At 35.5% G+C, this 21,554-nt stretch overlaps 1 protein-coding gene across 2 annotated transcripts in view; it reads left to right on the top strand.

The window, feature by feature from the left end:
- Window positions 1–21,554, top strand: part of Ddr (discoidin domain-containing receptor 2) — a 199,333-nt gene that overhangs the window by 129,308 nt on the left and 48,471 nt on the right. For both annotated transcript variants that reach the window (XM_018520316.1, XM_018520315.1), the window contains exon 5: window positions 9,131–9,362. In XM_018520316.1, coding sequence (XP_018375818.1) covers window positions 9,131–9,362 — 232 coding nt within the window. The remainder of the gene's footprint in view (window positions 1–9,130; window positions 9,363–21,554) is intronic.

The following is a 21,554-nucleotide window of genomic DNA, read 5'->3' as shown; positions in this document are numbered from 1 at the left end:
ACTCTTTCTGTAAAAGTTTCTGCTTAGAATATGAGGTTACCGGAAATTTCATTTTACAATTAGATTATCTTTTTTGGGGTGAGGTTACTATCCAGTACTTAGCCAGTACTGGGCCAGTGTAAAACCACATATAAAAATTAGTACACATGATGATTTTCTGATTCTTTACATATATAGATCGTTACATATATATATCTGGGGTTATTTTTCATCACTTTTACACGTATATAATAATAAAAAAAATAATAAAATAATAAAATAAAAAAAGTATAAAATAATAAAAAAAAAGGAAAGGATCATTATTTAACCTAGTGTTTCTAGTATTTAAAAACAGAAATGTACAAGATACAAATGACCAATCGTGTGTACTAAAGAAAAACTACATTTTATTAAATTGAACTCTATCTAGCGATAACATGATGCTAAGAAATCCTCACAGTTCCCTGAAAATATCTTTACAAATAGATACAATTCATACATTCTTAAGCACAATACAAAACGCAGAATTTTTGATAATTTATCAAAATGCAAGCAGCAGGGAAACAAGCATCGTATGCCACAGACTTTGCAGCCACAAACTTGATAACTTGAAGTTGTGATTCGTTAAAAATGTATTATTTCGTGTTGTCAAAAAAGAATCGTATGACATAACGACAGAAACGACTTAAAAAAAACATATCTTTCAAAAACATTGTATTTGATTGGTACAATACACTTGTATCGTAAATATAGATTAGTTGCACATACAATTTTTTTTCGAAAATGTAATTTCTGGAACACACACGTTTCAATATCGCGAGAAAACGTATTTTTATATTTTCCAATAATAGTTATTAAGAGATATTGATCAGATATACACATATGATGACATTTGTTAAAACAATGCTGGTCAAAATATAAAAATATAGGTACTTTTATTCGTTAGCGACTCGATTTTTCATATCTGTACATCATGTGCTGCCACTGTTAGAGGAACTTTCAGTTCTCGTTGTTCCGAAAAATCACGAAACTCTCTCTCTAACGATCGCCGAGCGCCGCGCTGGATATCGATACATTCACTACATGACTCGAAGTTTTAGATTCGTTGACAATGCCGAATTCTGTCAGTGCAGTGCGACGAAAAAACGTTGGGTCGCTTAACATGACCCGCGAGACAAATATTCGCCCGAGATAGTTTCCGGTCGAGTCGACGGCGAATTGTGCGGGCTGTCGGCGTTGAAATATGATCGTCCAGACAATTTTCATCGTTATTCTGGACGATGCCGTACAGGTTTTGTAGAAAAGTTTCTAAATTGTTGTGGATATTAATATTCCCTTATTCTTCCTTGCGATAGAATTGAAGAATTGATCAAATTATTACTACTTACGCGATGTACGCAGTTTATTATACTTGAATCATTCGCGGCTGAGATTGGCAAAATATAAAAAATTACCAATATTAAACGAAAAGAATCAATATAATCCTCAACTCTATCCGATTATACGTAGAAATCATATATGACGAAAATATACACTGAACATTCTATTCTCTGTAATAACAATTCTTATCTCGTATGTGAAGAATGTTACAAAATGTACTGCATTTTAGCGGTTGAAACGTTTTAATTATCTCAAGAGAAAATTCAAATGTTGATATCGTCATATAACTTATATGACCCTCTCATGGTTCATCTTTATCCCCGAGCCGTGAATAATATTCATCTGAAGTGAGTGTTTAGCACGACAATGAAACACATCGTCTTACATTATTTTGATCGTAAAGAGAAATATACGAGGCACATTATGGACCAGCTTTAAAGGAGAGTGATCAAACGCCGTCGAAGCGTCGAAAATGGGATTGTACCATTTGCAGATTGAGTTTGACTCCTCGAAGGCGTCCCATGGGATCGACCCGGATGTATCTTGACTCTCCCTCCCATTTGCTCGCCTTAAGCAAGGGCGACGAGATAAGGTGATGCTGCGGTATTATAAATGTATATGCCGGTACCGCTTTATCTCAGTTATCGCTCTTGATGCCAGACTGTGAAAAAAGATCTTCGATCGGTGTCATTGTAGCTAACATGCATACAGTAGCTTCTATGAAAGGCAAAAAAAAGAGAAAAATCTTAAATTAATGGAAGATTATAGTAAAGATAGAGACCATGAGAGAAGATAGAAGCTGGAATTTATAATGTAATGGCTGCCACTAAATTTGGATGATGACTTTATACATGTCGTTAACATTTATCAAATATTTTTTTATTGTTAGACGGCAGATATTTTATATCGAAGTATTGGAATGATTTAAATTTATATTATAAACACGATATACAATTGACATATCACATTTAGTTTAATGTAATATTACATTGTTATTAGAAGAAACAAGTGGCGGAAAAGTTCTCAAAACGGATGGCGTACAAAGCAGTTGCGTTGGAATATTAATTCAGATTATTTTAATCAAAAAATACAAAGTATCTTAATTTAACTGTTTTAATTGGAAAATTTTAATGAAGCTTATAGTTTCAAGAAATTCAGAATAGATTGAGGTAATTGAAATCAGAGAAGCCTTTTAAGTGATATAATTTTGCCTCGGAATTGTATATTCACTTTTTAATTAAATTATATACAATAAAAGCTTATTGATTGTGAAATCAAATACAGACGTTTCTTTAAGATCAAGTCGCAAATTAAATTAAATGCGACAATTTAAAAAATTTTGAAACTATTTTAATCGCACGATTGGTCGTTTTCGTTAAAAAAAAATTAGCTTTTTATTGTTTTACATTTTATATTTTCCAGCAGCAAAATATCATTAGTTGCAAAAGAGTAACCTTTTTTAGCACGTTAAAATCGCAATAAATCAGCTAACGCAAGTCTAATCCCATGTAAACTTAGAGATATGCTTGCGAGCAGTATATCGTTCATAAAATTCCTCGACGCGTTCATTATGAGCTTTCGCGTTCGAGATTGGTTATCTTCCCTGGCTCGGAATAATAACACAGCGCGATTCCGCGCATCACTCTCGAACGTTACTGTGATTCGGGAACGTTTTAATATCGATGGCTCGACATTCCCGGTATGGTACCATCTCGCCCCTATCCATCCCCCGTTCTTTCCACGATGGTGCTGTCCGTTCAATCGTGGCGCGTACGGAAAAAGGAAAAAGCTTGCACCCGCGTAAAATCGGACAGGCCAGCTGGAATTTTCACGGATCATTTGGCTGATGGCATATTCGGCAGCAGCATTCCCGGCATATTCGATAACAATGCCCGCAAGCTCGAAAGATAGGTAGAATAATACCTGGCAGCAGCATTCCCGGCATATTCGATAACAATGCCCGCAAGCTCGAAAGATAGGTAGAATAATGCCTGTGTGTGTGTGTTGTGTGTGTGTGTGTGGTTGTGTGTGTGTGTGTGTGTGTGTGTGTGTGTGTGTGTGTGTGTGTGTGTGTGTGGGTGGGTGTGGGTGTGTGGGTGTGTGGTCGAACGCGCGAATATGCGTCGTTTCTTCTCACATCGGCACGCTATAACCCGCGATGGTAGAGTATGTTATGTGCACTCACTGCAGATGCAGTCCATGATAGTCCTTCGTGTTATCTGTAAAGCTCGATCAAGCGAATGAACCGTGAGGGCCAAGTCTCCTGTGAACCAGTTTCGAGGGTACGTATAAGGTCAGAGTTCGATCTGCAAGAATACTTTCACAATGCGAAAGCAACATTTTCTTAACTGATAAATTTACTTTATTTTAAATAGCAACGACAGATAAAGATTGGATGGCGCAACGTAAAGGAAGCGTGAAAATTTAATTATTCAAAGTGTAGAAAATATAAAAAACACACACATACACATATTATATATAAATATAATTTTTAGAACACGTTCAAGCGCGAATATAACACTATTGTATTTCATGCCAGTAAGTAAGAGTAAATAAGCAGCTACAATTATTTCCTTTTACTGTGTCCGCTAGATTATCTGATAGATGATAATATAAATACTAATTTCAAGATGGATATTTTTCATTTTTACAATTCTAATTACACTGTGAAGCTATTTTGATCTGCAAGAATACCTTCACAACAAAGATAACGTTTTCTTAACTGATAAAATTGCTTGATCTCAATTTGCGATAACGATTAGTTCGCACAATGTGAGAAAAAGCATGAAAATAAAGTTTAAGCTAAAGTAAATTGTGTTCAAAATATAGAGTAAAATATATATATACATTTTTAGAACGTATACAAACTCGAGTAAAAATGATCGTATCTCGTGCGATGAGAAGTAACAAGAATGAGAAGCTATAATTATATTTTTTTCCATCAAGTCCACTTAGATTGTATATCGAATGTATAATAATATAGTGAAAGATATCAATCTTCAAATTAACACAAATGTTAATTTGAAGATTGATATCTTTCACTATATTATTATCACGCCGTGAAGCTATTTCATTATACAATCGTGCTGTTATCATCCCTTTGAAGCTATTCTCTTGAGAACAAAGCGGTATATAATGAAAAAAGAAAAACCTTATATTCAACGAGCATCTGCTCATATCTTCTAATCTTTTGTCTCTAAAAGCATGCCTATCGTCACCTACCAGTGACATATTTTCAAAGCTGGATTTCTGTAGTACGTGTGGAGCATTTGTTTCCAGAATAGCCCGTGTCGCTCGCATAACGGGTGTTTTTGTCTTTCGCCGGGTGACGTAATCGTCGCTCATTTCATGTCTAATTAGCGCGAGGATTAGCCTCGAAACGGTCGTAAAATGTCGCGCAATGCGTGCGGCCGCCTGTACTATTTTATTCGTTTCCGTTGCTCTTCACCATCTTCTGAAAAATGTAATAATGGTTATCATCGAAATCGCTACATCACGGGAAAATTTAATTACTTTTTACTAGCTATTCTCGAGATGAGACGAGGGGGTTCTAAAGCTGGGCATGTTGGAAGATAATAGAAGAAAGCAAGCAGGCTCGTGCGCGCCCTGAATATAAATATACCTTTAAAGAAGAGATAGAAGGTGATCGGCGCAATATTTTGTTGCGGCTGGAAAATTCAGGTTTTCCAAGTGAAATCAGACGTAGCTATTATGGGATACAATATGCATACGTCCGCAAACGTGTTCGAAATAACGATCGGTTTCATCATCGCGAAAAATTATAAATGAGAACGCGTACAAAGGGATGTGCAAATTACAAAATGGTTTTATTGATCGTAAGTAATTCAGCTCTGTAATATCTTTGTGATTCAATATTTACTGTACGCACACATTATATCAAATTTGCAAACGTACGCGGTATATTTCTTCACGATTAATAACTGGAAATCGCTCATTTCACTGTAAATTTTCTATCGTATTTATCATGATAAAACAATAACCTTAATTGAATGGATTACGCGCGGGTCGGGCATTTTACAGAATTACGGAAGATATTTCGCAAGAAGAGCGCTTGAAATCCACAAAAACGAGGGAGAACGGGAAAGGTTGACGCATCAATTTGTTAATAGCCATGGGAATTTCGCGTAAAAGGCAACGGGAAATTCTGTTCTATGGTCGGCCGAGCTGAACGATGTATTCGTTAGTGTTTTAGTCAAATGAAACAATGGATGCATATCTATGTGACGTTGCAAGATATTGTCATACGAAAATTATTGTTGGTAACGGGGATGCTGGCCTTTCATTTCTCTCACCCTCTTTAGAAGTCTCGTTTCTCCTTCTAGTTCACCGTGGCCCACTTCCAAATAACAAACACGCTGCGCGCGAAGCAGCGTGGATAGTAGCTGCGGCGTGTGGCGGTAACGATCGCGGGTCATTAGCAATGCTAATGCACCTTTCGACTGATGAGGCGGCGTAATGCTTCTGGTCGGCCCGTGGGCCAAGCTCTCTTACCTCTCGTACATTTCTCGAGAAGACCACTTTAAAGTTCTATACTATAGGATGGCTTGTCGGTTGGCTGCCGTAAATTGCACTGAGGAGACTATTGGCTTCCTATTAAGATCGCACTCTCCATCTATTTTGGAAAAAAACCAGAGCCCATCGGTGTGCCACATCGATATCTATATCGTTTTTTCAATTAAATCCTTCGCAGAACTTATAGTGAGGTAGAATATTTATAGTGAGGATCTAGTGTTATTAATAGTTCCAATATTATTATATTTTATTTTACATTTCATAGTTTAACTGTAAAAGGTTCGGTGTTATATTTATAATATCGAGTATTATATTTTTTATATAGATGGAATAATTTACTTTCTGAAAAAATGACTATTGTAACACTGTTAACTTTAATTAGTTTAAACTAAAATTGATGGTATCATCATATTTCTAGTTGTCTTCTTCAAATTGTAGAAGTTGCAATAAGCTATTTGAATCATATAGATGATGTTTAATGATCCAAATTAATTATTGCGAGACAATAAATCGTGAATTATAATCGCAAAATTTTCCAATATTCTTAGCAAACTCGTTACGATCAATGTTCACAAAAACCTCTTTCCATGAGAGGTTTTTGATTAAATACTTTCGAAGTAATACATTCTGAACGTACGTTTACGTTTCTTGGTTTAACAACGGGCAGTCTTACATTTCTACGCTATGAATCCTTCAGGTTCGAAGAAGGCACGTAAGGGAATTTTTACGACTCCCGGTACGCCTCTTTCTTTTATTTTTACGTCCAACTTACGGAACATCTGGAAACATTGATGGTGCAATTAACGAGCGGAAATACTGCAACATGGTCAATATTGTACCTATTACCACCAAAAATCGCTTCTCAAAATAATGAAATAACGAAAACAATCTTATTACAAAAACTCTGAAATGATTTATATATTTTTGAATTTTCAAATAAAACAGAATTCGATAAAATTTCTGTTGCTATTGTAGATATTAATTCTAATAAAATACTCTATAATAATAAAATATATTAATATCTAAAATTAGCGAAATTCAGAAATTTATTTTATCTCAGAAATTGAATCACATTCGATTTGAATTTTATCATGAATTGAGATAAATAGAAAATGCCGACCACGAATAAACGTGAAGAGAGGAGAAAACGATTATTATCGATGTGTAACCGGGCACATAACGATAAATAGAAATTTCGATAAATCAACCGTGATTCAGAGCAAATGACTTACGCATTGTATTGTAAAACAATCCGCTCTATTTAATTGTACGTATGCATTTATGACAATCAGCACTGTTGTGGAAATTCTCAATTTCTATATCCCTTTTATCTTTATCACAACCTCGTTCACAATCGCGAACGGACGTCAAATAAATACCGTCTTCTTCATGAAATTGGTTGCGAGGACACCACAGCAGTATATATATATAGTGACTTTATTTAAACGAAATCCCGTATTCATCGAGCCGCATAACTACGGATTGCGATGGATTGCTAAGCAAGGTTACGGAGAACCTTGCTAAAGCCAGGACATTGTTAACAGTATTGCTGCCTAATTAACCGCAAACGCTTTCAGTGGATTTCGCTTGGTCTATTGTTTACATGCGGGCATACCGCCTATATGTATTGCAGCCCTCCATGACTGAACCAGCTGAAATATTTCCATGGAGATTCTCTCTCCCTTTGTGACACAAACCGTGTATGTAGATATATGTATTTCAATAGATTTCCGGGATGTGTGCTCGTGACAAGCTTGTGTCGGAAATAACACCTGATAATAACGCATCGGTCTCTTATAAACTTCGTCATCGTACTCGCACAGAGTTTCGTTTTAAGATTTAATTAGCGAGCCGATACGCCTCACGGAATTTCTTGACGAAAGATATATTTCCGGAATTTAATTTAGCGGGTTCATTGTCAGAGCAACTAGCTTTGAAAATTCAGAGAATTAGGAATTAAGGTGCTTGGCAGAATACACCTTGCGCTTCCGAGAACTCTTGCGTATTCCATAGATTATGTTGCAAATTTAATAATCGAAACCACTTTCAATGTTTATTTTTTATCCGATTTTATTATGCGGAGTAAGATTATCAATTTGTATACAGAATCTTGTAGCATACATATATATGATACGCGTAAGTATGCCATATGAGTGGAAACAACAGAAGTCTCAAGGTGTAATTTAATTTGCAGAAATATATTTGGGAAAAAATGAACTATTTATCTATAGAATAACCACTTGCAAATTTGTTCACTTTGGTTATTAATTCTACTTGAATCAATAAAGTTCAAATATATATTTCTATATATATTTATACATTACTCTTTCTATATATATTGAATATTTTTAAATTTCATCTTCATAAACATATTTCAAAATAAACTATTATATTATAGCACAAAGTTTCAATTGAAAATCGAAATTGATATGGAGTTATAACTATAGATTTTTTATTGTAATTCTTAATGCTTTATCTTTTCTTAAAATTGTACATAAATTTTTTATGATTACAATTTCTCTTCCTAGAATCTATTAACCACCAGTCTCTTCCCTACTCCCTTCCGCGAGTTCCAACAGCCCTGAAAAAATTACTTCCATTTTCTTCTGTCCACAAGAAACTGCTATCGCGATAAAAGCTTCGTTGCAAAATAAGTTATTCATAATCAATACCGCGTGAACCTCGACGAGGTAGCGTGCTCAGATTCAAAGATCACCCGTAAATCAATCGCCGCGTCATTAATTTACACGCAGGCGGCCGTTGATCTTGAAAAGAAACTAGGACGGAAAATTCATTAATTATGTCATCCACATAATAAATCCATGATAATCGAGATGTATACCTATGTATATACGTATAACATATATCTTCCATTTGGATATCACTTTTATTACCTTCTTTTCGATGCGTACAAAGTAATTACCACGACTCAAAAAATGCGACTAATGCCTGTTTCTACCAATGCAGTTTAACTTTAATCTCGGTTCAACTAATTCTTCATCTTTTTCTAGTTTTAAAAATAAGAAAAAGGTGAAGAGTAAGTTGAACCGAGATCAAAGTTAATCCACATTGGTAGAAACGGGCATAAGAAAGCATAACGAGAACGTGCACGTGCGTTTGTCACGCAAGCATATATACGTCGCGTCTGCTACGTGTGCGTTCCTCGCGTGTCTTCACGCGACGTACTTCCTTCAAGAGCATTCGTAATAACTCCTGATATAATACCTTGGTTTCTCAGGCTGCGACAAGACAGGGGTGGCGGCGCTTGGTGCCCGAGAAATATGGTAACCAAGGAAGGCAAGGAGTACCTGGAGGTGAATCTGCATACTCCGCGTTTACTGACGTCTACCAAAACGCAGGGCAGATTCGGCAATGGCAACGGGGTCGAGTACACCGAGGAGTACTTTGTTGAGTATTGGCGGCCAGGGTTCAACAAGTGGGTGCGATGGAGGAATCGACGAGGCATAGAGGTAGGTACCGTCTGGCTAGGTCATCGATCGAATCGCGCCCGAGATTTCTTTCTCGGATACCATAAGCCTGAATTGACTGCACGTCTGGAGATATTAGATAATTTCCCAAATTTCTTTATCGATATTTATATACGAATATTCAAGCTCACTTAGTGAATATATACTTTTATCGGAGAGCTAAAAATGAATTTGCCAATGAAATAAATATTGTATAATTTTTAATATAATATTACGCTAATTTTAAATTTGTAAAATTAACTGTTATATTATTACATTCACACTTTATGTTACTACAAATATATATATATATTTTATAAAAATATGTATATATTTTGATTAATTTACGTATATAAAAATCTTCGAAGAGAAATTGTTCTTTCTTTCTTTCTCTTCTGCATTTTTACTTTTGCGGAATGATTACATTTTCATTTTACACAACAAGATACGATATTGTAATTTATTTCGATGCACGATTCTGTAAAAAAATTATCAGACTTTTCAATTGAATTTCATTTTAAGTTTGTGGTAGTATGCCAAAATTCGATTCTTTTCGACGCCTCGCGTGGGTTTTATGCAGGCGTTATACGGTTGGAATTGAAGATGAAATATTGGAAAATCCTACAACGAAATTTATTTTCTGCCAATAAATCTCGTCATTTCGTGTCACATTGTAAAGACGGATTGCCCGATATAGCGTTCAATGCAGCTTGCGCTGTGCTAATCTTACGTATATATCATTGTACTAATCTCCATTTGCCATCACGAATACATGTGACGCTCTTTTAGTTATAATGGAATATCTGCCGACTCACTTATAATTACTATGTAGCTAAATATTAATGTCCCTATTTCAGTTTATATATGTGTATATATATATATCTTTATATGTATACATATATATATATATATATATATGCTACATATGTCGAGGGGAAATTAGTAGACTCCGTACGAAACTACTCGATTTCCTGGATTTAACTCAAATTCCCCCTTCTGCTTATTCAGAATAGTAAGTTACGAATTGATACAGCTACTGCCATCTGATTTTAATCCGATAGATACGCGAAAAACATAAAATGATTCCTATATTTACCACGTGCTACAATTATTTCACCATACTTTTATAAATTTTGATTGTAGAATAATGTCACAAAACGATTTTCTTGAATATGTCTTGAATATCGACTTTAGAGTTCTATTAACGCATGAATTAAATAAAAGCACAAATTTAAATTCTATTTTAACAACTGCATCAAGTAGAAAGGTGATCATATACCTAACCTAACAGACTCTCAAAGTATTCCAAATGGAAAGAGCAATTTTGCTGAAGCATCTAAAGATTTAGCTAGATACATATCTGAAAATAATTTTAGTGGACTAAAATAATTATGTAGGACATTTGAATTAAAATAATTAATTATAAACATAAGAAATTCAAACTGGTTGCTAGTTGAACGTTAAAACTTTTTATAACACTGCTCATCATACTTGAGATTTCTACAAAATTATTTTGATTTAGATACTTTAGCAAAATTGTTCTTTTCGTGTACAATTTTGCTGAAGTATTTAAATCAAAATAATTTTGTAGAAATCTCAAGTATAATGAGCAGTGCTGTAAAAAGTTTTGACGTTCTAGCAACCAGTTTGAATTTCTTATATAATTATTTTAATCACCTTGGATATTCATTACAACCTTTCATGGAGAAAACTGTTTTTATACATAAAGGATACATTCTTAGTGTTATTTTTTATATTATATGTATTACCCCCTAATTAAAGATAACAATCAATCGATTGACAAATCTCAAATAATTAAAAAATCAATGTGTCAGCTGTTTTATTAATATAATAATATAAAATATAAAAATTTTATACATAAGACATATCTTAATTATTTTATTCTTATAACATTTGCATTATGTACCTGTAGATCATCATATTTAATTATTTCTGTCAAAAGAACTGCATTTGCGAAGATATAAGACTTATTTCATCGATATCCACAGTATTGGTGTTAATTTCCGTTCTCCTTTTATCTCTTCAAAACGCTGTACACGATACGGGCATTGCATATATGAGAACCTCTGTCCCGGTTGAACGGCCATTACTGGATGCGACGTGTTAATTAACGTCTCTTTAGCATGATAATCCGTACGCGATATCCATTAGCCTGTCAAAATACATCACGGCGGTTAAGCGATTTGCTTGTGGCGACGAAACTACGCAGATTCTATGGACGTAATCTTAAATTGATATTAGATAAGTACGTTTCGCGTGAACGGTTTTGGTTTTCGTATTTCATAAAAAACGTGTATTTCTCACAAAAATTATTGAAGTATTGTAGAAATAGATAATTGAGCAATATAGATGCAGTATGTTACAATCTTCATTGTGCTCTATGATATAAAAAAAGCATAGAAAAATACGCAAGAAGAAGTACCGATAAGACAATATTGTGATAGTCACACGAATTTATATAGCAAAACTTGCCAAATGGAAACATAATTGTATAATATAATAGTTGTAATATACATTCTCGTATCTCTAAGAATTTTGATAAAATGACTTGTGAATTAGTCACAAAGGTAGAAAAAATTTCATATTAAATCGATCAAACAGCATAATTGAAGATGGTAAATCGGTAGTTAAAGCTATTCTATTGGACATCGAGTGCTGCTGCAGCTATTATCCTACGAACCATAAGCTGCCATTGGTAAATGGAATTTTAATGGATGTACAATAAAGCGAGTGCATTTATTCCGAAACGGCGCGGTAAGTCATAATCAATTGTAACGAGCGCGATTCATTTTTCAAATACTACCGATAGATGCGCGTTCTCCACTGTCCTGGTTTCTTTATGTGCTCACTATTACATTTTTATTCTATGCTGATGAAAGCACAAATGTATATGTATATTAATGTATAATAACACGAGCTGAACGAATTTTACGATCAAGCGAGAAAACGCATTAACTTATTTGCATTTCCTGCAGTCTTCGGTAAAATCCACTGTTGGCTCTTTCTTCACATTTCTAGTAAAATCCAAATCTCATTTCTAATTATTATGTTGATTCTTCCATGATTTTATGAATTTTTTCATTTATAAACGTCGTTTATTTGATTTTGCAGTAATCATCTTGAATTCTCGCGCGCGGGCGCTTCATCGTCCAACACTCTATCTTTCCGTGAACATTATTCAATGCCCGCATTATGATATTACCACGTATAAGTGTTAAAATTCACTCGCTCACGCGAATTTATCGCGCCCCGTCGCAAATTGCCGGTCGTAATAGAAAAAAGATTACCTGAAGCGCCAGGATTTTTCAGTATTTACCTCGGCATCCGCAATATATTTCCTTCAAGAACTAATTTCGTCCGGGAAAGAGAAGCAACGGCTACGGGAGACTTATTACCTAGCTGCCTTACGGTCTCTCAATAAATAGAAAATCAAGAATCTCATCGGTAACGAACTTACTTCGATAGACTATCATAACTCACCTCCGGCTGGTACTCGTCGGAGGGTCGTCGGCTGGGCTCGCAGGAAAAGCTCCGTGACGCGGAAGTAATTTTCAACTCCAAACCGTGTCCTATCGTGGATGGCGAAGCCTCGTTATTCGACCTCGCCGTCATCAGAAGGGCTCTGATATTCGCGCCATGGTTATCTCTCACTAATCTCTTTCTCTCTCTCTCTCTCTTTCTCACCTAGAGACTCTCACTAGTCCACATCGTATGCACGCGTGCACGTACAACACACGTTCAATGTACGTAATTTTCGCCCTCCTTCCAACCTTGGCTCGTACTAGACGTCCTTCTCATTTTCACGCAGATTTGCTCAAAGCGAGAGAGCAAGCCGGAGATCCGAAGGCGGAGGAGAGACAAAACGCCCAGAAGCAATACAGGGAACAGGAACGTTTACCCTGCAGCCTCAATCTGGGCGGCATGTGATCTTTGTGCATGCGCGTCTTCCTTTTGCTCTTTACACTTTGAATACGGGCGGGGAAAACGAACAGTCGAGACTTGAATGAGGAAACGAAAGGGGATGAGCGTGAACGCGTGATGGGAAGAAAAAGAAAGATAGAGAAAATGGGAAGAGCGACTACGCTATCGCGCTATTGTACGTGACCCGAGCTCTCCGCAGGCGTTTTTCTACAGCAGCATAGTCGTCGTTCCTACGTCTCAGACGAAACACGTAACGCGAAAGAGGGTTTTCTGGTATCCGATGACGCATTTGCTCGTTTTATTAGTGAAGCTCAAGTAGAACTAATGCAGAAATGTATGTGACAATTAGAAAACCATAAAAGTGTGTCATACGCTCTAATAAACAAAAAGCGAATAATAGTATATATCACGTAATAGTACGCGCATCTGATGCCTAATTATCGTATGATCTTTACAAAAATTAAAAAAACTATATGATTTGTGTCTGCAGATAATCCGCAACAATTATTCGTACTTGTACGATTGCGCGAACGTAGGACAATAAACACGATGAATATTACAGAAAGTCTGGAATATAGAAACGTGATATATTTTTACGTTCGCCAAGCTGACGCGTGCAACGAACCAGTTACATTTTTACACCGAAAAAAGCGGGCGACGGTCACCGGCTGCGACGTTACTCCAATAACGGAACAAAAATAAAGAGCGCGTGTGTGCGAGAGGGAGATTATGACTCGCTTCTTATGAGGTGCACGCGAATTAAGCCGGACAGGCCGGGCTCATCTAAATTCACGAAACGCTGGAGAGTAGCCGGACCTCGGGCTGCTAGATGCAACCTGATGGAAACGGAGCGGAATACAGCATCCAGCCAGCTAGCGCCTCTCCCTTTTACGTTCGGACGGCCGCTGTCGTGCCTGCGGCGGGACAATTGCCAACGGTGGACGTGTTTCATTAACGCCGACACACCGGCACGGACGAGGCTTTGTGAGAGAGGTACACCCACGGTAACTCGTATACGTCTTCCCTGTAATACGAGCAGTCCTCGCTGCGGCTCTTGAACATACCTACCTGTCGCGGCAGAGCTAAATGAATTTGTTTATTCTTTCACGCTAGAATTATATTTTTTCTCACATTTTTTCATCTTTTGTGTTATCCGGTTTACCTTTCATAGAAATTACGTTTTTGGTACTTTTCAGGATTGAAACAGTGCCAATATTCCGTTTTTAAATCCTGTTTTTAAATTAACTGTATAAAGCCCGAAATTAAACAAACTTTTTAATTTGTAGATAGTTTTTTTTACATAAGAACAGTTATTAAGCTTTTTTAAATTTTAAAAGACAAAAAATAATTTTTGAAAAATAATATTTTATCTTCAAAAAATAATAATCTAAAAAAATGTTCTAAATTTACTTTTACAAATTACATATCTTTTGCTATTATATCGCGAATTAGGCAACGCTCTTTATACTCAAGCCTTGTGGATTTCAGCGAAATGTTGATGACGCGTACAAGAAACAAGACTCGGCAGTTTCTCTCAACGATAATATTCCCAGAGATGCACGATAAATCCTATACATAAGATTTATTGCACAGCAGAATTCTACATCCGCATTGCTATGCGAAATATATCCCTGCATCATATATATATATATATATATATATATATACATACATATATATATATATATGTATAAGTTTTAAAGTATATACAGCCAAAATTATTGAAAACTTAACCATTTGTAACATTTGCAACGTAAATCCTTGAGTTATAAATAAATTTACGAAATCATGTTTAATCAACTAATTTGTTATGTAAAAAAATAGTTGCTTAAATTAATTTATTTATTTAACTTATTATTTATTTAACTTATATTAAATAATTAACTTGATTTTTTTAATATTTAAAAAATAATTGAGAAATACTGTTATTTATGACTTTTATAAAAAATGTAATAATATTTAAATAACCATCCGTTGTATTGTGTTTCCGCCTCTTGAATACCGTCAATCCTTGCGCAATTCCATAGTCGCGACTTCTTGAGCAATTCAAGACGCGGGATACCAGAAAGTGAACTAAGGCGCGAACACCGAAAACGTTTTTCCATTTCTTTTAGTCTGGCATGTTGGATGATGGCACACCCCCTGACGTAATCGACAAGTCGTCACTGCTGTTTGACTTGGTGACAGTTCGCTTAAGTCCACAAGTATCGGCGGTAATTTCCATCGAAATTTCAATCTCGTTTATCCGCAAAGTAACTTCCCTGAACGGCCGGTTCGTTGCAGTCATGCTAACTCTCCCTTCCCACCCGGTCGTGTTCACCGCCCTTTCGCTCTCTCTTCACCCTCTCGTCCATCGTTCGGTCGACCAACGCGGCGGCGTCACGACGTATCGAATTTTAATCAATCACCGACAGGGACAGCCAATTCCAGAGCCAATTAACATATTCATTCCGCGGCACCCGGCACCCCCTTTTTTTTTACCGATTTCAGCGAAATTCAAATTGCAATATGGCGAGCACCATTACGAAATACTGTTTAGTTCCCCAGTCATTACGTGGTAGTCATTACCGTGGGTATTCGCGCACGGTAAAATTGCTTGGATGTACAGTATTAAAAAATAAACGAAAAAAAGGAAATGGCTAAGAGCCGTCCTCATTATATAATCACTGACTGAGCCAGTGACGCAGCGAATTTTGATATCACTACGTTATTACGTTAAAATTTTTACAGAGAACAATTTCAGCGGAACAAACGAGCGGAGCTCGTTCTGCAAAGAATATCTTGGACCTAATAAATTTTAAGAACTTTAAACAACTCGTGTTTACAGCTACGTAATTAGATTACCAAATTTAAACATATTATGGTGTAGGGACTGTAGGAAATAGGAACATTGTATAATTTATTATTTGGCCACGTGTACGTTTGAAATCCAAACTTTAGTAACTCTATCTGAAAACGAAAAGTTCGATTCTTAACGTTGTCAGTAGCGAAAGTCCGTCCTTAGTCAGACAAATCAAGAAGAAAAACCGTTCAAGCGAACCAGAACCGCCACTGTTCTATTTTTCTACTGGACTTGCGAAACATACGCGTTTGAAAAATCAACCATATTTCTCGAACAGAAAGAAAATGCTGTTTGATTGTTTCAGTTCGGTAGAATTAAAGAATACGATTACACGTAGAAAGCTCTTACATGTATACATATCTATCTGGTTCGCTTCTCTCTGCCATTTTTCATGGAAATTCAATAATCGATAGCCGTAGATGGAAGGTCGCCATAAAACTGCTCTTAATCTGCGCAGGTATGGCATAAATATGTGCAGATAAAACTTATATTCTCCACCATGTGGACATATGCACATCGGTTCTACCTAGTATCGATGGATTATGGATTATCGGTACATACAGTCGTACGCGGACATGCTATTAGCGGATTACCGCATGAACCGGCGACAATTTTACACGGTTACATTGTACGTGTTCTCCTTCTCTTTATACAGCACCAATCTCTTTTCCTCTGTCCCTCTCTCTTTACTAGCCTCGTTAGAAATCCGGTCTCGATAGAAGAGCGTTTCAATCCGGATGAGAGCACTTGGACTGGCGCACGAAAAGGGTCAAGTCTCCTTCTTCTTACTATTTAGGAGGTTTGTTTCCTCGATTTTATACTGGTTGAAGCATTCGCTTACGAGAGAGAGAGAGAGAAGAAGAAGAAGAAGAAAGAGAAGAATAAGAGAAAAAGAAATTGGCTCTGCCAATTTTGTTCACTCATGGACGGATTAGTTACATAGTCCCCAGTTCCTCGGATGTGTACAGTGTTATTGTAATTGTGCCTATATAATTTGTACACTGTATGTAGTAATGTTAATTTTATTAGACCATTTCCGCTAAATCGTACTTTAGTAATGCAGTCAGGGTAACACGCTTAGTAGAGAAGATCCTATTTTAATTGACATTAAATTAATTAGCATTAACCGGCAGAGAAGGGTTCCTTCCTGCTTAAATTAGGGATGTTACAATTAAACACTTGTTCGTTAGTAGAGTATTAGAGAATCTAATGTCAGCTACAGACAGATTAGAATGCGGGGCATGCGTCGCCACAATGTTGCAAGTCATAGTAATTCTATATAGTTAATGAGACTTCCAGCGATTACTGAAAGAAAATTTATCTAATAATTCAAGTATCTATCTGATCTAGTCAGATTGATTGCAAATAAAAACCTACGTTTCAACATTACGAAATGTAGAAAATGAATGTGCGGAAACAATAGCAATGACGTCGTATATTGATATTAATGAAGCGGCACAAAATACGATTCTTTGGTGTAGAATAAAGGCGTTAAAATGAAACAGTCTTCATTAGAGGAATACAGAAAGCCTGGTTTCGGTCGCAAACAGATTAGAGGCGGTCTCCTTTTCACGAGGGCGCCCTGGGGAAGTAATTGCCTACACGTCGGGCGAACGGAAATAGGACGCGCGGTGTAAGCCCGTTTCGCTTTTTCGCCTCCGCAAGACGATCCATCTGCCCAAGTTACCTGCCTTCGACCTTCTGACCTCGGCAAGCTAATGAAAGTCATCTTAAGTTAGTACACAATAAAAAATCGTGCGTCCATATGTAGAATTTTTCTTGTGTTACCACATTTTGATTATTAATTCAATGTAAAATAAACACACAACTAATATGTTATTATTTTTATAACATTTTGATGTGTTAGATTCATGTCATCTTTCTAATTGCGTATGTCAATTAAAAATGGAATATTATTTTGAGTGTTTTTAATACAATTGTTTCAATTAATCAATATATCTCAAAGTCAATTTAATATCTAAGAATTTTTTTCATTCACATTATACGAAAAAAAATACTTTATTAACATTTTTTTACGAGTTACTGCAACTACTCTTCTATGTACTTTACTTATTTTATATGTTAGTTTTAAATCATCCTTAAAGTCAAAATAACAAATATAAATGTAAAGTATTGTGTCAATTATTTAACATTCCTAGTTCGTTAATAAATAACACAAGACGAATGAGTTACTTTAACTTAAAATTTAGAGTGGATCTCCTGGGACATGTAAAAAATGTTAAAATTAACATTTTCTTTTTTACTGTGTATCATTGATTCTAATAGTAATTCTATGTCGATTTTCGATCAATGATATGATGTAATGTATTAAGATTCAAAGTAACATGATGTAATTACAAATATACTCTAATTATGTATAAAGTTGTGTATTATTTAGATAAAATTATCGTGATATTACTTTTCGAAAACTTGAAATACAATAATATATAATAATTGACATTTTTGTTATTTTACCAGAGCAATTTTTCTAATAGTCATCAGAGAAGATTGCGACGATTTGCGTGGAGTGATTACGACGCACGTTAAAAACTGCGGGAGTAGATCGAAAAATTTTCATTTATGTGGGAAATTATACTTTTAAGAGATTGTTGGTTGCAAAGTATACCTATAATTGTTTTAAAGTACATGGTACGGTCGGGTTTAAAACAAGGCAATCACAAGCGGCTTGAGGCAAGGTGGCCATAAACGCGCAGGCGTAACATAACTTTCCTTCTTTCGTTGTCTTGCACCGAAATACGTTCGATCGACCCACTAACCTTCTCAGGTTCTCTCCTGAGAACTATTTCTTTGTGCTTATAATGGAAGGAGATTCCAGGATAAAGTGTGAGACTTTTTATTACTGAAGCGAAACGAGGTCCTGCGATATAAACGAAATGGATAACATTAACTGTACAAATATAAAAAAAAAACACCATTAAAGTCCATCCATGTATTGTATCATAATATGATGCGAATTTTAACGCCGAAATGTACTGAAATTAAAAAGCACTACGCGTGGAATTTAATATACATATATATATAATGCCGTAACGGCGTAAAATCCCGTAAAATTCCATCGGCCGTTAACATTTTTTACAGCTGTCACTTCACAATCGCATTATTCGGTATTACGAATGAAGTACTTTTGGGGTTTCGACAATAAGCGTCACAACACCGCGCAATTTTTATCTTCGATTATATGTAATAATCGCCATATGTGAACAAAATCGCAACAGTTATTATTAAAAACGTATTTCGATATGGCCAGCAATATTTTCGCGAAAAATACGAAAATTATTTTCCACGATAAACAAGCAAATAAAAGAAATTTTTAACAGTGCCATTTTTTTAACTCAATTTAAAATAACAGAAAATATGCAACCTAAGATATATTTTTATCTATTATTTCAAAATTATTTTAATGACTAATGACAACTAAAAGTTATTTTAATGACTAATGACAACCAAAACTGTGTACCATTATGTATATAATATAAAAAGAAATAGAAGTATATAATATAAAAGGAAGTAGAGTTTGACATCAATAGAGATTACTGTATACATATATTATTCATACATTCCTCAATTATTCATAGATATATTATCAGAAATGTCACTTAGATATGGTGATGTCTATAATCGAAACTATTCTCAGCTTCGTGCCGACAAATTATAGACTCTGGCAAAGCGTTCAGGAGGAGATTCTACTTGCCGCTAGCGTAGACATCAATTTTATGTGTCGGTGAGACGATATCGTAGAAGCGTCTCTTACCTCGTGGCGGTCCTTATATATAGGTGTATTAATTATTCCTATCGCGTAGACCCCGGTCTGGCTTGTATTCCAGCACGTTGCAGTTGCAGTTGTAATGCATCCGCGGTTGGTCGTTTCGAGACGGCCGATATAGCGGAAACTCCACTCCACCGTTGCGGCCCACCGTTGAAGAGGCACGTTCCATTTGCGTGCCGTTTACAACTTCGTGGGCCGTTTACAGCTGCGAACTTTCTATATCTTCTATGAACGTATTAATCTCACAATTCTACTAATATTAAGTATTGCTCATTTGATAGCGCATGTAAGAATTGTATTCAGATAAATTTAAATTAATTTTAGAAGTTCTATTTTATTTTCTGATTTATATTCTATTTTTATTACGTTTGTGTTTTACATAATACTTCCATTTTAATCTGTAGCCTCTGCCCTTTTTTTCAATAAAAAAAGAACGCAAGTTGTGCATATATAAAAATGAATAAAAAAAGAGTAAATAATTACAAAATCAAAATACGAGTGTGTATATATATATATATGAAATATTCTATTCTTGTATGTTCTGTAACTCTAAAACGAAACTCTACTAGCTCGGATATTCTGAGTTTCGACCTTTACTCTACTATGCAACTATATGGACATCAGATACTGTACTTTATACGATTAACGCGAAATAACAGATTCCTGGTTAGAAATTCTAATCGCGGCACCGCCGGTAACACAAATCAAAGCAAAGGCCAATGGTCGCTGATGTCCAGCTCGAGCCACGGTCCGTTTCTGTGTATAGAGCATATTAGCGTTTGTGTCATATCTACTCCGCTTGTGCACGGTGTTTAGACCGCACTCGGTTTTCGGTACAGAGAGAGAGAGAGAAACAGAGAGGAGGAGGAAGAGAGAGAGAGAGAGAGAGAGAGAGAGAGAGAGGGAGAGAGAGAGAGAAACATGACTGGTATCGCGCGAATATTCATATTTCAACGCAGAGCTCGTTGCTCTCCGGGATGACGACGGTCAGCGTGTTTGGACGATCCAACGTGTCATGTTCGCTCTCTACACGATTCTATAATCTATACAGAAATACAGATTATTTTGTACTAACGAGAATGATAGACAATACATTGATATATATTGATACAAGAGTTACTATTTCATTTATATCATGTTTCTATATTTAGAAAAAAATTGACAATTATTTTACTATTTGATAGAGCAAAGTTTCAGCTTTTCTAAATTTGTTTTTTAAATTGCGGTTTGATGATTTTAATGGAGTTATAAGCAATCAAAGTCAAAATACTCTTTTTATTTAATCTATAATAACTCAGTAACAAAAAATTTTAGGAACATGTTTAAAAAACGATTTTATAAGAAAAACTAAGCTTTCACGTTAGAAAGTCAAAAATTTTCTCAAGTTTTTTTAGGCACGTGACAGGCTCACAAAGTGAGAAGAAAATTTCCCAATTCGCAGTTTTCTACATGTAAAAATTACTAAACTCACAAAAACTTACATAGCGACCTTTCGAAAGTAAAGATTTTAAACTTTAAAACCTTTTTTTTTAATTTAAATTTTGTTCGTTTTATTGAAGTTACAGCTGCTTGAATTTTAAAGTTCGTAACGTTATGTATTTCTGTTTTAACCTAATATATTGCA

Source organism: Trachymyrmex cornetzi, unplaced genomic scaffold (assembly GCF_001594075.2).
Source record: "Trachymyrmex cornetzi isolate Tcor2-1 unplaced genomic scaffold, Tcor1.1 scaffold9, whole genome shotgun sequence".
In the NCBI taxonomy this organism is placed as follows: Eukaryota; Metazoa; Arthropoda; class Insecta; order Hymenoptera; family Formicidae; genus Trachymyrmex; species Trachymyrmex cornetzi.
This window is presented reverse-complemented; position numbering and strand designations above follow the sequence as displayed.